Here is a 19,764-nt window from a genome sequence, read left to right on the forward strand (position 1 = left end):
TAGCACTGTTTTCATTTAACTGTGGGAACCCCTTTGTAAATATGTCCAAACTCTTCAGCTTGACCCTGCTCCTTCTGATTGAGTCCCCACTCCCCAACTTTCAGCTTAGTACTGGATACTAATTCTGGCCAACGCATCGTAGACTTGTTTTTTTCTGTATATATTTTCAAGTTATTTTATTTTTTGCTCTGTTTTTTTTTATTTTGCTCAAAATACTCTTCAGTGTATTTGCTTATTGTTAGGTTTTTATGTTGTCCTTTTTGTATTTTTTTAAAATTTGTTTTACAATGTATAAATGAAACATAAAAAATAAAACAAACTATTATTGGAAGTTTATTTATGAACTAATTTTGAGAGGTTTCCCAGAGATGGGTTGCGGCTGGAAGGGCATCCGCTGCGTAAAAACTTGCTGGAAAAATTGGTGGTTCATTCCGCTGTGGCGACCCCGGATTAATAAAGGGACTAAGCCGACAAGAAAATGAATGGATTAATGAATTTTGAGAGGATTATGTGCTTATGATTGCTTGCGGCTGGTCCCGCATTACCCAATTAATTATTCACCAATCAGACATTTCCTAAGCCATTTTAAATACCCTAAGTTCCATATGACAGCCATCTTCGTTTAAAGAATCCCCCCTTCCACCCCTACTCCTCCTCGTTTCCTAGATGGTTGAACGGTGGCCCAGTGGTTAGCACTGTTGCCTCACAGCAAGAACATCAAAGGTTCTAGTCCTTACCAAGCCAGCCGACGTTTCTGTGCGGAGTTTACACGTTCTTCCCCTGCTCACATGGGTTTCCCCCGGGTTCCCCGGTTTCCTCCCACCATCCAAAAACATGCAACTTAAGTTAATTGACTGATCCAAATTGGCACCATAGACATGCTCCTAGTAAATAGTTATCTCTTAGGAGCAATCATTGTCTGTTTATTAGCTACTACAGCAGGGGAGTTCTCGAGATCTACCTGAGCTCAAACTCCCCTCTCGCCTTGCAAACGGGAGGGAGCCCTGTGCTTGAGGATATTATGAGCTCAGGGCTCTCTCCCAGGACAGCATGCCAAACAAGCTTTATAATCAATCATCAGCTTAGTGTGAACTCTTGAAGTTTAGAAAAGTATTAAAAAAAATCTTCTCTCCGTTAAACAGAAATTGTTGAAAAAAATGTACAGGAGGGCTAATAATTGATGAGGGCTATTAATTCTGACTTTAACTTAAATTTAAAAGGTTTTCGTAGCAAGCATAAGAGATTTCTTGGCTTTGATAAAATGTGCCCTCTGAAGTTTGCCGAAACCGGAAAACTGAAGCAAAGGTTATTTTGAGAATTTCTTCAATCTTTTAAGTCAGAAATATTCAATAGCAGATGTCAACATGTCAGTCATTCCTGCAGGGTCTTGCGCAGTGGTATTTAACACAAAAACACAGCTCTGTATAGGATACCATGAAGCTGAAGATAGAATTGCAACCTCAAATTCTCCCTGGAGTCAAACTGTCTCAGTGTCCGGCGTTCAAAATGCCCCTGAATACCAGGAGCCTCAGATAAGTTATCAGCTAAATACGCATTTAAAATAAGACACTTACATAAATGATGGTAAACAAACCTGATCACTTTCAAAATGCTTGCACTAGAATACACAAGGGTTCAAATATAAAGAGGATTTCAGCAGCAAATATTTTTAAAGGCATATTCATTCATTCGTTCGTTCGTTCATTTGTTCATTCATTCATTTTCCATCAGCTTAGTCCACAGCAAAGAGACTTTATGACTTTATTTCAGTTATATGCTTAAATGTAATGGAAATACTGGAACACCAGAAATGATCTATATTCTGACAGGCTATCACGTCTTCCCTAAATTTTCCTTCATCGCAATGAAAAAAAAAAAAAAAAAACTCTGACCAAACACAAAACATTTACATTCTGAATAAATTGTTCCAATTGATACAATATATAAATGGAATATTACATTATTCAGAAAAACAGTAAAAATCTTAACAGCAAATATCATGAGGTTTCTTTAAAGTTAACTGATTTCTAAATGATCTATTATTACAAAATAAAAATAAATATTTTTACTAACATTATTATTATTTTATATTATATTTTCTAATTATAATATGATAATATTTATTGTTTTCATTCACTCATTCATTTATTTTCCTTTGGTTAGTCTCTATTTCCAAAGTCGCCACATCGGAATGAATCACCAACTATACCTGCATATGTTTTCATGCAGCGTGTACCCTTCCAGCCACAACCCAGTACTGGGAGATTTCATTTATTAATTTTCCTTTGGCTTAATCAGGGGTCGCCACAGCGGAATGAATTGCCAACTAATCCAGCATATGTTTTACACAGAGGATGCCCTTCCAGCTGCAACACTGGCAAATGTATTATTATATATTATTTAAGATTTCGGCTAATTGATTCACTACTATTACCACTAATATGATTCTGAATTAAAATGGTGTATTATTATCTAATAAATTATTTTGCCAAACAAATCTTAAATATTCATTACATACATACTGATTTTAGGATGAAATATGACTGGACATCTCTACTGTATATACTCTCTTATCTCATGAATGTATGAAAACTGAAACAAAACAAATTATTATAGTATTATTCAAATAATTAATCCAAGAACCATTGCAAGATAATAAAAATTGATTCCCGCGTAGTAAAAACCATTACAATAATATATATATATATATATATATATATATATATATATATATATGGTTATAGCAGATTAAACTTAATTTTTAAGTTAATTTAAAAAGACAGTTTCAACCCAGGCTCATTATAATTACGTTCCCCTATATACATTTCTGGAAAGAGCGAAATACGTCCCAGGAGCTCCTTTTTTGTGCAGTTTTTGTTTTCGTGAATCCGCCAGAAGTCGCTGACTGTGTACTCTTTTTTTTTTTTTTTTAGATCTCGAATTTCTCTCACGAGTGCTATTTGCGCCTGTTCTTCTCACATAAATTCACCAGAGGCCACTGTGTACACTTTGTGAGATCTCAAATCTCTCCCGCTGGTGCCATCCGCGCCTGCTGTTCTCGCATAAATCCACTGTCGACTGACTGACTGACCGATTGATTGACTGACCGATCGACTGACCCACCCTCCTCCTTCTCTAAACCCAACCAATAGTGTTTTAAAAAGCACCAATTTACCTGACCTTATACCTCATGGTCAACTCTGCTTTGTCTCAAGTTCACCAATGTACATGTCGAGTTACCTGACAAACTGGTAACATCGGAAAAGGCATCCATACGGAGGTAAACGGTCAGCTAATAAGCGCGAAAAGGAATGGCGCCATACCGCCCCGTATTTCTGGCTACATAACTTACGGTCTCCAGAAATGTATATAGGGCTATGTTCTCAGAATGAGCCTATGTTTTTATATTTCATTTACTCACCCTTTACTTCTGTTGAACACAAAAGAGGATACTTTGAAAAATGCTGCAGTGTAAAAACTGCTGTTAAACTTACAGTATTAGTGGCAATTTTTACAGTATCACTAGCAAAATTAACAAGCGAACTGTAAATTAACAATTACAACTGTGCTGTAGTTTTACTTTACAGTGCACTTGTAATACTGTAAATTTTACAGTAATGTTTTACAATGTGGCACCCACTGACTTCCTGAATAATTCTTTTTCCTACTATGGACGTCGATGGGTCACAGTTTTCCTCAAAATATTTTCTTTTGTTCTCAACAGAAGAAAAACCTTTTTTAAAAAGGGTTTAAAGCCACATGAGGCAAAATAAAACAAATTTGTGGGGTAAACTATTCCTTCAAGTTGGAATGACTTGCACAGAGAAACTGATTCAACAACTAAATTTAATGCAGCAACTACATTTTATACAGTGTGATCAAACGTTTTGTGCTAAACCTAAGAACCATTAAATAACCAGTGTATAGTGAGCTTGAGCAGAGATAACAGATGTCCTCTGTTAAAGCTCGGTTCTCAGAGGTTTACTCTACTGTTTGTGTCCTCTGGCTGCTCATCAAGCTGTTGACTCGTTTTGCCACTTTCTCCAAACTTTCACTGCTGATCATAAACACGGGCACACCGAAAACACAAGAGAGCGAGCGACTGAACGTCTCTTGCCAACTAAACAACCACATAGCCAACAACAACGCGGCTAAATCTCAAACAAGGACTCTGAAACCCAACACCAGGCAGCTGCAACTATTTCAAGCTCTTTAAGACCTGTCCTATTTCCACCAGAGAGCATTTATAGATCACGCATGATCCCTACTGAATACAGGATGACAGCGGTGGAAAAAAAAAATAGATATGAACTCACTCAGGGTGGAGCACAGGGGCAAAAGAAAATCGATTTTAAAGATACTCATTCAAAATGTTTCATAATAAATGTTTGATCTGGGCAGCAAATAGTTGAACAGACAAGTACAGATAAGAAAATGAAGTAAATATTGATTTGGTTAAGTATATGTGTTTTAATTTGACGGTAAATATACTGTGAAAAATTATATGATTAATTAGTCATGACAATCTATGTTTTTTAGTTAATTGTAACTTATTAAACAAAGTAAATCATGTTCTAACTTAATTTTATAAGTTACACAAGTTTTTTTTAAGCTGGTTTAATATAATATGAATTCAAATGACTCATAAGGCTTAAATATAAAAGGCAACCAGTATTTATTTGAGTAGGCTAGGAATGCAATACAATTGTTGGCATTAATATAATGTTTGAGAAATTTGTAAAAACTGAAGTACATTTTACATTTACATTTAGTCATTTAGCAGACGCTTTTATCCAAAGCGACTTACAAATGAGGACAAGGAAGCAATTTACACAACCAAGAGCAACAATGAATAAGTGCTATAGGCAAGTTTCAGGTCTGTATAGTCTAAGAAGGGAAGTATTAGTATTTATTTTATTTTATTTATTTCTTATTTATTTCTTTTGATATTCAGAGAGGCAATTACAGATTAGGAAGTGTAGTGGAGACTACATAGTTGAGTTTTTAGACGTTTCTTGAAAATAGCGAGTGACTCTGCTGTTCTGATGCAGTTAGGGAGTTCATTCCACCAACTGGGCAGATTGAGCGTGAGCGTGAGCGAAAGTGATTTCTTCCCCCTTTGGGATGGAACCACGAGGCGACGTTCATTCACAGAACGCAAGTTTCTGGAGGGCACATAGATCTGCAGAAGCGAGAGCAGATAAGAAGGAGCAAGGCCAGAAGTAACTTTGTAGGCAAACATCAGAGCTTTGAATTTGATGCGAGCAGCAACTGGCAGCCAGTGCAAACGGACTAGCAGCGGAGTGACATGTGCTCGTTTAGGTTCATTGAAGACCACTCGTGCTGCTGCTCTGTGTATAGCTCTGTTGACATTGAAACAGCTCTGTTGACATTGAAACAGAATAAAGATAGTTGCCCCAAAATGAAAATGTACTCACTATTTACTCACCCTCAAGTGGTTTCAAACCTTTATGAGATTTGCTGAACACAAAAGAAGACATTTGGAAAAATGCTGTAACTATTGACTTCCACAGTAGGAAATCAAACACTATGTAAGTCAATGGATACTGATTTTGGGTGTGTCGCTTTAAGACATAGTATTTTACACCTACCACTTGCATGAGACCATACTCTAAAAAAGCTGGGTTGTTTTAATGGTGTCCCAAGGCAAATTAAATTTAAGTGGATTTAACATAAAACAATGAAGTTGTCCCAAAAACACAAAATATTAAGTTAAATTAAGTATTTTAATTTATAAGCAGCAATTTTTCAGGTGTTCTTAAATGGCGTAAATAATGATCTGGTAGTGTAAGTTTGGTTAATCATATGTTTTTATCTTTTAATTTGACTGTAGAAAGGAATTCACTAAAACTGTAGCGATTACAACTATGATTGAGAAATTTGATTGTGTAAAACAGTTGACTTTCAATCAGAATTAAAGAGATAGTTCACCCAAAAATTAATATATATTTACTATTTCATCACCCTCAAGTGATTTCAAATCTTTATGAATTCTGCTAAACACAAAAGAAGATATTTTGAAGAATGCAGTAACTATTGACTTCCATAGTAGTAAATAAAATACTATGGAAGTCAATGGATACAGGTTTTGGGTGAACTGTCCCTTTAAGTCATTTCACACCTACCACTTGGATAATAGCATTCTCTAAAAAAAAAAGCTGGGTTGTTTTGGGTTAAATTATGGAAAATCCCATCATTTGGGTTTGATTTTTATATAAATTTTTAACCCAACAGTTGCAATTGTCCATATTTGACCTAATGTTAGGTTCACTGTAAACAACATGTCGTCCCAACACAAATTAAAAAAAGTTGTTCCAAAAAACACAAAATAAGTTAAATTAAGTAATTTGAACAAGCAGCAATTTTTAGAGTGTTCTTAAATGGCGGAAATATTCATCTGGTGTAAGTTTGGTTAATCATGTGTTTTCATTTTTAAATTTGACCGTAGAAAGGAATGCACTGAAACTGTAGCGAACTGTAAAATTATGATTGAGAAATTTGATAGTGTAAAACAATTGACTTTGAATCAGAATTAAAGAGATAGTTCACCCAAAAATTAATATGTACTCACTATTTCCTCACCCTCAAGTGGTTTCAAATCAAAGAAATTTCAGGCTGTAACTGTTGACCTCCAAAGTACAAAATCAAATAATTTGGAAGTCAATGGCTACAGGTTTTGGGTGAGCTGTCCCTTTAAGACATACTATTTTACACCTACCACTTGCATGAGACCATATCTAAATAAGTTGGGTTGTTTAAACACAACTTTGGGCCAATTATGGAAAATCCCATCATTTGGGTTTGATTTTTATCTGAATATTTTAACCCAACAGTTGCAATTGTCCATATTTGACCTAAAGTTAGGTTGGAAATTCACTGTAAACATTATGTTGTCCCAACACAAATTAAGTAAACTCAATCATGTTTACCCCAACTTTGGGCCAATTATGGAAAATCCCATTGTTTGGGTTTGATTTTTATCTCAGTTTTTTAACCCAACAGTTGCAATTGTTCATATTTGACCTAAAGTCGGTTTGAAAATTCGCTGTAAACATCATGTTGTCCCAACACAAATTAAGTTAACTTAATCACTTTTACACATTTAAGTGGATTGAACATAAAACAATTAAGTTGTCCCCCCAAAAAAACACAAATTATTTAGTTAAATTTTGCAATTTAAACAAACAAAATTTTTAAAGTGTTCTTAATGAGCAAATAAATTAAAGATAATTTCTCCAACCTGATCGAGTTTTGATGATTTCTCCGAATTCGTCCTCAAAACCTTCCTCCCATTGGTCCTGTGGGTTCACTGCTTCGGCCATGACATAAGATCCAAGCCAACGTTGGGTCCTTTAATCCTACAATTTTATAAACAGAAAAAGGAAGGAGCCCTCACCAACGCCCTGTGAACAAACTGAACCTCAGATCCAGCAGTGAATTTTTTGTGAATGACACCGGGACGAGACAGTCTGAGGACTGTTGTGATAGGGGGAAACAAGCTGTCAGGGAATCTGGAGAAGCAGAGACAGGTGGCAAACTCTGCTCGCCTTAAAATAGAGAGTCACTATGAAGGCCTGCTTCATTTCACTCCCAAACACAAATGCTTATTTTCTGGCGAGAAAGGGACTGGTCACCAAGAAGTCTGGTGACAAATGGCCAATGAATGCTCTTAGAGGAAAGTATACACTTCACAGTTTTGTCATGCGCGACTTACAGTATTCGCTTATTATAGCAGCAGTCCCTTAAGAGCAATCTAGGGTTAAGTGCCTTGCCCAAAGGCTCAATGGTTATAGCTCATAAATTGCTCCCGGTGGGCTTTAAATCTCCAAATCTTTAGTTACCAGTTCAGACTTTTAACCCTAAGGCCTCTCCACCACCCACGACCTTCATTTTAAAATGAAGATAGTTGGTGTATAGTGAAAAATAAAACAAAACAATAATGAGATAGATATAGATATACAGTATATGTGTACGTATGTTTAGATACATTTGAAGTAAAAATTATTAGCCCTCCTGCGAGTTCTGTTTTCAACAGAGCAAGGAAATTTTCACAGTCATTTCTATAATATTTTTTCTGCTGGAGAAAATCTTATTTGCTTTATTTCGGCTAGAGTAAAAGCAGCTTTTAATTTCTTTAAAACCATTTTAAGGTCAAAATTATTACCCCTCTTAAGCAATATTTTTGTGACTGTTGACTATTTACAAATATCTGGAAAAATACATTTGAAAATGTAGTTTTGTCATATAGTCATATATTTTGTCCCCATGAGGTCAAAATTCAATTGCTACACATGTGAGGAAATTTGGTCCCCATAATGTAAAGGAATACAAGGTACACACATTTTGGTGTTTTATAAGAATAAACATTTTTGTAACTTTTTTTATTCTTTAAAAACAACTTGGTGATTATATCGGCTTGCACCAGTGGTTCTCAATTACAGTCCTCGGGACCCCCCAGCCAACACATTTTGTATATCTCTCTTATTTGACACACAAGGATCACTGCCTTACCCTAACCCTATCCCTCAAACGAAACTTCACAGAAAACCTGGAGCAAATTCTGAATACAAAAAGACATCATTAGATATGATGTAACAGTTTTGAATTGTTTGCATGTCTTATAAACCGCTTTAACATTGTAATACCCATGTTATTAGGCATATATTTGTTGTTGACACGATGCTCAATTGGTATCAATGGGCCCAAAGTGTGCAAAGAAAATATCCCCCACACCTTTACACCACCACCACCACCAGCCTGAACTGTTTATACAAGGCAGGATGGATCCTTGCTTTCATTTTGTTGACGCCAAATTCTGACCCTACCATCCGAATGTTGCAGCAGAAATCAAAACTCATTAGACCAGGCAACAATTTTCCAATCTTCTATTGTCCAATTTTGGTGATTTTGTGTTAATTGCAGTCTCACTTACCTGTTCTAAGCTGACAGGAGTAAGACCCGGTGTGGTCTTCTGCTGCTGTAGCCCATCCACCACAAGGTTGGACATGTGCATTCAGCGATACTGTTCTGCCGCTAAATGGATATTTTCTCTTCTTCAGACCATTCTCTGTAAACCCTAGAGATGGTTGTGCGTGAAAATCTCAGTAGATCAGCAGTTTCTGAAATACTCTGTCAACAACAACCATGCTACGTTCAAAGTCACTTAAATCCTCTTTCTTCCCCATTCTGATGCTCAGTTTGAACTGCAGATCGTCTAGACCATGTCTACTTGCCTAAATGCAATGAGTTGCTGCCATGTGATTGGCTGATTATAAATTTGCATTAACAAGCAGTTAGACAGGTGTACCTAATAAAATGTCCAGTGAATGTATTTAAACATAATACATTCATGTCAAAAATTTACAGCAGCTATTACTCCACCCTTTCAAGAAAATTCAGTTGTAAAAGTATAGTTCAACAAACACTTTTTGGGGGTCAGAATTCATGATGACTACAAAGTTCAAAAGAAGCATTTATCTGGAATAAATGTCTCTTGTAGCATTCTGTTTAAAATGTCAGTTTTAATGCATCCATGCTGAATCTCTCTCTGCATAAATAATAAATACATCCAAGAGAGCAATTTACTTCATTCCGATGAAACATTACAAACCAAACTTTCCTTTGAAATAACCCGCGCTGGTGAATTATGCAAAATAAGACTCCAAACCTGTAAGTTTTAATGCTGCATAAAAAAACAATTTGTGAGGTATTTTTTTTATAAATAAGGTGTAGACTCATCAATTTCTGAGTCCATATGTGATCTTTTCCATCTAAAACCCCTTCTTGGTTCGGTCTATGATTCAGAGATGTAAATAAAACTCAATTTCACTTGATTATTGTAATGGCATGGCCAGTGTAAACAAGTAAATATAATTTGCTGGCATGATATCAGTGATATTTGATCAAGAGGGAATAAGGCTTTATCCCAGTCTACTTTGTGATTCAGCTAATGGAATTTTGAAAAAAGAAAGAAGGCTGGTTCGGCTCTTACGTCTTTGGGATTGTTAGCGTTTTGAAGGTCTTTTCAGAGAAAGAATAAATGAAATAAACAAAAACAATCTGCCGCCTGCTCACGAAAGAGGCTGAAAAGCAGCGCACGCAGATTCATTAACATAAGAGGAATATTGCTCTCTAACTCAGTAAACATGCTTTGACTTCTGCGGGATATGTTTAAGTAACCCGATCAAATTGATGAGAGGAGGAAAACAAAAATAACCCAAAATTGGATTAATGAACCAGATACCTGTGACGGCACATCTTTCAATAAATCCTGCCCGCATTCATTTAGACGTCAATATTTGGGTTTAAATCAGGCACTTGGCAAACAAGCAGAAAGGATATGAAAATCTAATACTAACGCATTCTTAGAGATTTCGGCTTTTAGAACTCATTGGCGTGTTTGCAAACAGTCTAAAAGCTTAAAGTCTAAATATGAGATGCATTTGGGGGTGAATCAAAGTTTGGCAGTCTTTCATGCTTTTTAAGCTCCGTGCACTGCAAAAAATGCCTTTCTTACTTAGAATTATTGCTTTGTCTCCAGTCCAAACATAAAAAAAAAAATCTTAACCACATTCAGACTTGAATTTTTTACTACCTGACAAAAGTCTTGTCATCGATCCCAGTTGTAAGAGCAACAAATAATAACTTGACTTCAAGTTGATCATTTGGAAAAGTGGCTGAAGTAGATTTTTCAGATGAATCAACTGTTGAACTGCATCCCAATCATCACAAATATTGCAGTAGACCTATTGGAACTCACATGAACCCTAGATTCTCATAGAAATCAGTCAAGTTTGGTGAAGGGAAAATCATGGTTTAGGGTTACATTCAGTATAGGGGCATGTGAGAGATCTGCAGAGTGGATGGCAACATCAACACCATGATCTATCAAGACATTTGTGCTGCCTATTACAATACAAACTACAGGAGAAGGCAAATTCTTCAGCAGGATAACGCTCCTACTTCAACCTCCACATCAGTTTCTTAAAGCTAAGAAGGTCAAGGTGCTCAAGGATTGGCCAGCCCAGTCACCAGACATGAACATTATTGAGCATGTTTGGGATAAGATGGAGATGAATTTAAAGAATCTTAATAAACTTCTTCTGCAAGAACGCTTTCTTTACCATTCTAGATGACTTTAATAATGCAATTTGAGTCATTGCAGAGATGTATGGATGCAGTCCTCCAAGCTCAAGGGAGTCATATACAATATTAACTCTTTCTCCACTGCACCATGACCTTATATTCTATACTCTACGTTATATCTGTTAAGTGACAAGACTTTTGTCTTAGCAAAGTAAGACCTTACTATCCTAATTAAATAATTAAAAATAAAGGCATGATCATACTTCATACTTTGTTATCTAGAGGCCTTTGCTTTTCATATCAGCCACTTCTGATACCAAAGGATCAACTAGAAGTCAAGACATTATTTGTTGTTCCTAAAACTTGGATAGGCAACAAGACTTTTGTCAGGTAGTGTTTTATTTTAAGTTTTGCTGCTTGTTCAAACAACTTATTTAAAATGAGTCAAAACAACACAGTTCTTAAGTTTTATGTTCAATCCACTTAAATTTGTTAAAGCAATTGAGATAACTCAATTTGTGTTGGGAAACATGAAGGAATTGTGTGGAACTCAGCATTGTTAACAAGTAAAAGAAATTGTCTTGTTTCCAGAAAAAAATAAACCCATCAAAATTAAGTGAGTTTTGTCCTTAAAAAAAAAAAAGAAAAGATCTGCAAGTGCGGTAAGTAAAAGTTTTGTCTTGTTCCCACACAAAAAAATATACTATTGCTGCTTCTTGTACTAATTTAAACTTCTTATTAACTACTTATTTAAAATTAGCTGAAACAACACAGTTCCTGAGGGGGAGAACGGATTAATTGTTTTGTTTTCATAAAATTGTAAAAATCATTAAGTTAACATAAGCTGAATTTAAACAAATGTAAATAAATTTAAACTAATTTAAATTAAGTTAAGTTTAAATTCAACACATATAAACTGTTTGCAACAATATTGCAGGAATCTTTTTTTAGTGAAGAAATTGTGTGAAACCCAAGTAGATTGCTACTGCGTGTTTAAACTACTTTTTCAAAATGAGCTGAAACAACAAAATTCTTTAGTGTTTTTAGGCCAACTTAACTGTTTTGTGTTCAGTCCACTTCAATTTGTTAGAAGTTAACAATCAATTTGTGTTAGAAAAACATGAAAGAAGTTGTGTTTTTTAGTGTATTTAGCTTGTTTTAAAGAAAAACTCACATGATTTTTACTTGCTTTTTGTTCTGAAACAAGACACTTTTGTTTTACTCATCTAGATATCTGACTCAAAAAAACATTTTAGAGTTTATAGTTTTTTTTGGAAAGCAATTGTTTTAAGTTCAATCCACATAAATTTGCAAAAATAATTAATTTAACTTAAAGGGCACCTATGATGAAAATCGACTTTTGTAAACTGTTTGGACAACTGTCTGTATGGAGTGTCCACTGATATATTGAAGTGATAGAAACACAACAAGTCTCTTTTAAAAAAAAATTCCTGACGTTAAAAATAGGACCCAAATCTCAGTAATTTTGAGGCCCACAGCAACGTGACGTAGGAGTGAATCTACTGGGATTTTCACGTCCACCGAAATGATTGACAGGCACTGTTTCTATAATAACATTTACACACGTCAAAAACTTTGAAAAAACATTTTTTTTTGCAAAGAAACTGGGATTCAAATATTTGTTCCAACTCTGTGAAGTTCTATAAGTTTCAAACATTTATAAAACAAAGCATGTTTGTAATATAGACAGTAAAATTGTTGTAATTCTTAAACACAATAATCATGACTATGCTAATGCTAACATGTGTGTGTGTGTGTTTGTATTGCAAACGGCATGTGTGACTCATTGTTTCAGAAAGGCTTGAATAAACTTCACCGCAAGTACGTTACATAAACTTACTTGGTATTTTTGACTAATGAGCTGTATTCAACGTCATCCGTCTCTATCACTGACTGCTGTTTATCTTCTGTAACGCAGGAGAAACAGACACACTCTGAAGCGGTGGGCGGGGAGAAGCAGCTCATTTGCATTTAAAGCCACAGGCTGTACTCAGACAGCAAAATGGGCAGAATCTGGAGGCTAAAATAAATAATCTGATGAGTATTTTGAGCTAAAACTAAAAGCTTATCTTACATCTTGTTAAAGAAGTAAAATTGGTGCCCTTTAATTGATTTGTGTTGGGACAACATGATAGAATTGTGTTAAACCTAGATTTTTTTTGGACTAGAAACAAAAGTAACAACATTTTCATTGGAAAATTAGTAGAAACATGAGAAATAAAAGCAAAACTATTTGCTAATGGCATTGCGTTCTGTATCCATTCTGCATGCCTTTAAATACAGTCTACCATGGCCCGTTAGGTCAATCGCATTTATTAACGTCTCCGTAATTGCAGAGGACAGTCTTTTATGATGTAAATCACCAAATGATGTCAGCTGTGACGTGCTAATAAGCACCATCCCCGTCAAACCAGAGCCAACTAGATTCCTCTTCATTCCCCATTTCCTGGCCTGTGTCCAGATAGCATCACGATCAGAGAGCTGATAGTTTCGCTGCTATGAAACACCAGGGCTGGGAGAAATGACACGGGCAGAGTAATTAAAGATCACTGAAGCAGGGCTGCCGATTGCGTTTCCAGTTTTCAAACTCATCCACTGCTACAGACGTCCATTTGCACGACATGCCGAGGCTCAATTCCTTTATTTCAAAGACTCACTTCTGGTCTGTTTGGATTTAAGCCACTCTGCTTTAGGTTAACCTTGGTTGCATTGTACAGCAATGACAAAAATACTCAGGGTGTAAGGAGACAGGGATCCATCATTCAGGCACATGGAGAAAAAAATGCCAGTGAAGGGCTGCCATGCTGGTTTTTAGTGGTGCAAACTATAAGGGTGGAATTTGCAAACAAAGTAAAAAGATTATGCACATATACTCTTAAAGGGTTATGTTTTAAGATGTTAAATGGATAGTTCAAACAAAAATGAACATTCTGTTATTGCTTACCCTTTATTACTCGTCTTAAATGAGTTTCTTTCTTCTGTTAAACATAAAATACTTTGAAAAATATAAGATATTTTAATAATAAATAATACAACATTTTGAAAAATGTTTGAAACTGGTAACCATTGACTTCCATAGTATTTGTTTTTCCCTTTTTTTTTCCAAAAAGTTGTGTTCATCTGAAGAAACTTAAAGGTGCTTTTACACCTGTAGACCTATCATTTTGTTCCAAAACAGGGATTAAAATTGTTCAGCCTGATCTCACGAGAAAACGTAAGTATTTTACGTTTTGCCAGTTCATTGGCTGATTCGTACGAATTCGTACGAGTTCAGTCGTATGAAATTGTACGATTTTAAAAAGGAGGCGTGGCACCTAACCCCACCCCTGAACCCAACCGTCATTGGGGGATAAGCAAATCGTACTAAATTGTAAGAATTAGATCGTACGAATTCATACGAATTAGCCACTAAATCAAAAAGTTACGAATTGCCGTGAGATTGTGTTGAATTGTTACAATCCCAGGTAGCAAAGAATTCTGGCCCAGATTTGGCATAAAGTTGGCACATCAGGCATTTGTCCCACACTGGCATACAGCATGTGGGCCAAACTTAACTTGGTTGAGACCTGGCCCAGATATGGTCCATGTTTGGCCCTTGTATGGAAGCCAGACTTGGTCCAGTCATGTACCGTAATTCACTGCGGCATGTGGGCCAAGCAAAAGCTAAAATTGTGTGAGCCCGATCTGGGCCAGAAAAATTTTGCTGTGTGGGTTGTTGCACTTGTTCGCTTTCACACGGCAAAGTTTCTAAACGGACCAAAAGAGCTAAAACAAGCCACATGCAAGTAAACTCTGGTCACATTGGTCAGAGTTTCACAGTTTATTTTGCAGAGTTCTGCTCAGCTGTCATGCATCCTTATTTTAATTTATAACGATGAGCAATAAGACATAAGCTAAAAGCTGCGCGTTAATTTTGAATGGTGACACACACAGACATTATCACCAAATATAAATCAGAGGTAAGACTTTCTCATACAACAGCTCTCGATAACAGTCACCATTCTTTCACTTTCGTATTTGACATGAAACACACATTTACTGGTAGGAATGATAAAATCCCACCCTACTCATAGTTCTCTCTTCATATAGCTGTATATATATATATATATATATATATATATATATATATATTATATATCCATAATACACTGTGATATAGCCTGGTTCGGATCGTATTGCTATCTCACTACAATCGATCTGCTCCAGAGTTCATTTCAATCGAGCTGAGACCACCTCAATCAGGCGATCTTGGACCAATTAGTTTGGCGTGGATCGGAGCACGATTGCTGGATTCACATATAAATATTTATTTAATATTTGTCTATTACATAAAATATCCACAATGTCCTGGAAAAAGCACTGTAAATGATGATGTGTGATGCTGCTTCGCTACTTTCATAAAATTGGCAACAAATAATTTACATAAAAATTTGAAAAGTACATTATTTTATATTAATGTATCAATATCAATACCTGTCCTCACTCACTATCCTTCAGCATAGTCTCTGATTTATCAGGGGTCACTGCAGCTGAATGAACCGCCAACTTTCCCAGCATATGTTTTACTCAGCAGAAGCCCTTTCAGCTGCAATCCCAGTACTGGGAAACTTGAATGGTATTCAAATATAAATCAATGAGTAGAGCTGAAACACGAAGCAGGTATGGTTGAGCCTCTATCTTTGTTCCGTTTACATGCGAGTAAATGTGTTTTTTCTTCTTCTTCAGAAGACCTGGATTAAACTTAATTTATGCAGATTTATTATTTGACCTCTCTGAACGTCTCAGTTTTGCAGTAAGTGATTTTTAATGAAGGACAGAAATTCTCTTAGATTCTATTAACAACATATTCATTTGTATTCTGAAGATGAACAAAATTTATGCCTTTTGGAATGTCACAAAGGTGAGTAGATGATGACAGAATGATTATTTATTAGTTGTATTGCGCTAATGCACATTTACAGGATCATTTCTTCACTGTGACCGTCTGTCTTGCTCTTTTAATGTTTCGCAGAACTTTCACTAGGGGATCAACAGAGCTCATCCATTTATCTCCATGCAGTACAAGTCTTGTCAAAGGTCAGGCTCATTGCTAAAATCTTCTCCTGTGGTGTCACGGCATTAAATCTTGATTACGTGACAGCTAGCTGACAGTAACAAATGGTTAGTTCTACACAACACAAATCATTCTTCTGTTCGTGTCATGTAGGAGATTGCTGCTTGGGCTTGAGGCCAAACTAGCCTTTTGAAAGATGACGTAAAATGAAGGACTGCGGTTGGTTGGGAATAACGTGTCATGGTAATTTAATTGCTTGATTATTATATTCCTGTTCATTTCTGGATGGACTGTTAGTCAGTTAAGAGAATGGGTAACACTTTACAATAAGGGTGCATTAGTTAACATTAGTTAATGCATTAGTTAACATGAACTAACAATGAATAACGCATTTATTAAGCATTACCTAACCTTTGTTAATGTTAACTAAACATTTATTCATGTGTTAGCTAATGCATTAGTAAACATGATCTAACAGTAATTAAGGACTTTGTTCAGCATTAATTAATCTTTGTTAATGTTTATTTACACATTATCTAATGCATCTCTTTACATGAACAGCTTAATTAGTTCATGTTTACTCACTCATACACTAACGCATTTGTTAATGTTTTAGATCACTTGATCTTATAATGAACAACACATTTATAAAGCAATACTGAATCCTTGTTCATGAAAACTTACAATGTTAGTTAACGCGTTAGTTAACATGAACAACATGTTAGCATAATTGGTAAAGCTTATAATTAGTGCATAGTTCCTGATCAATGTCAGGGACAAAGGAGGACTCTTTTGGAGTGCATAACATCGGAACCTCAGCTTTAACTTGTTAACACTTTACTAACATGATTTATCATTAACAAAGCATTTATTAATAGAATAATGATCCTTATTGTAAAGTGTACACTATTTCAACATTACCTAATGCTTCAGTAACGTTAATTAACACTTTACTAACATGATTTATCATTAACAAAGCATTTATTAATAGAATTATGATCCTTATTGTAAAGTGTACACTATTTCAACATTACCTAATGCTTAAGTAACGTTAATTAACACTTTACTAACATGATTTATCATTAACAAAGCATTTATTAATAGAATTATGATCCTTATTGTAAAGTGTACACTATTTCAACATTACCTAATGCTTAAGTAACATTAATTAACACTTTACTAACATGATTTATCATTAACAAAGCATTTATTAATAGAATTATGATCCTTATTGTAGTGTACACTATTTCAACATTACCTAATGCTTAAGTAACGTTAATTAACACTTTACTAACATGATTTATCATTAACAAAGCATTTATTAAAATAATTATGATCCTTATTGTAGTGTACACTATTTCAACATTACCTAATGCTTAAGTAACGTTAATTAACACTTTACTAACATGATTTATCATTAACAAAGCATTTATTAAAATAATTATGATCCTTATTGTAAAGTGTACACTATTTCAACATTACCTAATGCTTAAGTAACGTTAATTAACACTTTACTAACATGATTTATCATTAACAAAGCATTTATTAATAGAATTATGATCCTTATTGTAAAGTGTACACTATTTCAACATTACCTAATGCTTAAGTAACGTTAATTAACACTTTACTAACATGATTTATCATTAACAAAGCATTTATTAATAGAATTATGATCCTTATTGTAAAGTGTACACTATTCCAACATTACCTAATGCTTAAGTAATGTTAATTAATGTTAATTTGCATAAAAAATTTAGTATAATGTACTTAATGTGTTCATATTGTACTACACAACACTTAAGGTGCTATTGAGATGGTATATGGGTAAGGTTAGGGACAGGTATGGTTAGGTTAAGATGTAAGATATGGGTCAACTGTGTTATGAATAAGCAATATCACACGAGTAGCAGTGTGATATGGCTGTTTATCGGCACGGGTGGGAGGTGTGCGTTGGCTCGAGGCCACAGTCTGAGTGCCGATATACAGCCATATCGCACTGCTAAGAGTGTGATATTGCGTTTATACAACAGTTCAGCAGCATAATCGTGTGTATAAATAAGAAAGGCAAACACGGAAAGTCTCAAAAATCATTTTGTGCGAGGAACTGCCATTCATTCACATCTGCAGCTGACGTCAGAACAACAGAAACCATTGCTACTTCACAAACGTCACTTTAGAGCTAGTGTTTGAATGATTCTCTAGCGTAATGTCTAAAGTGACGACAAAATTTTGCTGACATTTTAAGATTGTAAGGTTGAACGGCATGAACGGCCATCCGTCTACAGAGATATCCCAGTATTTCTGTTAAAGGGATTTTACAATAGTTAACCTCAAAAAAGCCAAAGCAAGGCAAACACCGGTTTCTGTGGTATAAATCCAGCACTACAAAATACAAGAGAGAGAGATAGACTCAGAATGTCAGTTACTTGGTTTATAATGATTTGTTTAGCTGTAGTTTGAAGCTTATGCTGTTTTTCTCTAAGGCAGGGGCGTCAAACTCAATTCCTGAAGGGCCGAAGCCCTGCACAGTTTGGTTCCAACCCTGCTCCAACACACTTACCTGTAGGTTTCAAACAAGCCTGAAGGACTCAATTAGTTTGATCAGGTGTGTTTAATTAGAGTTGGAACTAAACTGTGCAGAGCTGCGGCCCTTTTGGAACTGAGTTTGACACCTGTGCTCTAAGGACTTTAGTGGTCTCTGTTACTATCTTGTGGTGGAACGTCAACAGTCACTTTCTTTGGTCTGCTCAGACAGGCTGATGGCAGCCGATGCACTAAATCCGATGCTCCAAAATTATAAATATTTTAAAAACTGACACTATCCTTATAAATAAACTGCATAGTTGCAATCTAAACAACCACATTCTCATCTAAAAAAGCCTCTAAAGTACATTATTTTGTCCAACAGCTGCAATAGTTGTCAAACTGTATTGAGTTAACTGATCTGCTGACACTCTATGTGGGCGAAGTAATACACAAGGGTGAAAAGGCTGTACCAGTGCTGCTACTACGGGAATATTGCACGACTATCAGCCAATCAGACTCGAGAACCAGATAGAACTGTTGTATAAGTATAATTACAAAAATATATTACAGAGATCATTTCTTGCAGATATATAGGTTGCCAATAGGAACTTTTTCTTGGTCATCTCAATGACAATTGAGTGATTTAAATACAAGCTAAACAAAATTTATGAAAAAGCTAAAAAAACTAAAAATGTAAAAATTGTTGGCAGAAAAACAAATGAAAAACAATACAATTTAAATTTGACGCATACAGACACAAACTGATATAAAAAAAAAAAAAAAAAAAAAAAGAGTAAACCAATTTTTATTTTTTTGTACGAGTAAGGTTAAGATTTTAAATTGGTTTAGTTTCAATGTATTTACAAATGCAAAACACATCTGAAAATGTGAAGAGCAACATTAGGACAAACACAAATTAAGCATCACCTCTATTATTTACTCCAACAACCAATACTAACCTACACTCTCCATAAATGCCTATTAGCAACAAATGCTTATTTATTAAATGTATTCTAATAGTTTGATCCGCGAATAAACAACAGAAAAGAATCCAGTAA

The 19,764-nt window shown here is 35.2% G+C and overlaps 1 protein-coding gene across 22 annotated transcripts in view; it reads right to left on the reverse strand.

The window, feature by feature from the left end:
• Positions 1–7,473, reverse strand: part of dmd (dystrophin) — a 249,405-nt gene extending 241,932 nt beyond the window's left edge. For 21 of the 22 annotated variants that reach the window (XR_015475971.1, XR_015475970.1, XR_015475969.1 and 18 more), the window contains exon 1: positions 7,262–7,453. Coding sequence is in view for 18 of the 22 variants with exons in the window: in XM_087236510.1 (XP_087092636.1) it covers positions 7,262–7,343 (82 nt within the window). In the remaining 4 variants the exon portion in view is untranslated. Of the gene's footprint in view, positions 1–7,261 lie in introns of all 22 variants that reach the window. The other variant, NM_001326687.2, reaches the window with a different exon arrangement.
• Between the last annotated feature and the right edge of the window lie 12,291 nt (positions 7,474–19,764).

The sequence above is a fragment of the Danio rerio genome, chromosome 1 (genome assembly GCF_052040795.2).
Source record: "Danio rerio strain M-AB ecotype USA chromosome 1, GRCz13ab, whole genome shotgun sequence".
In the NCBI taxonomy this organism is placed as follows: domain Eukaryota; kingdom Metazoa; phylum Chordata; class Actinopteri; order Cypriniformes; family Danionidae; genus Danio; species Danio rerio.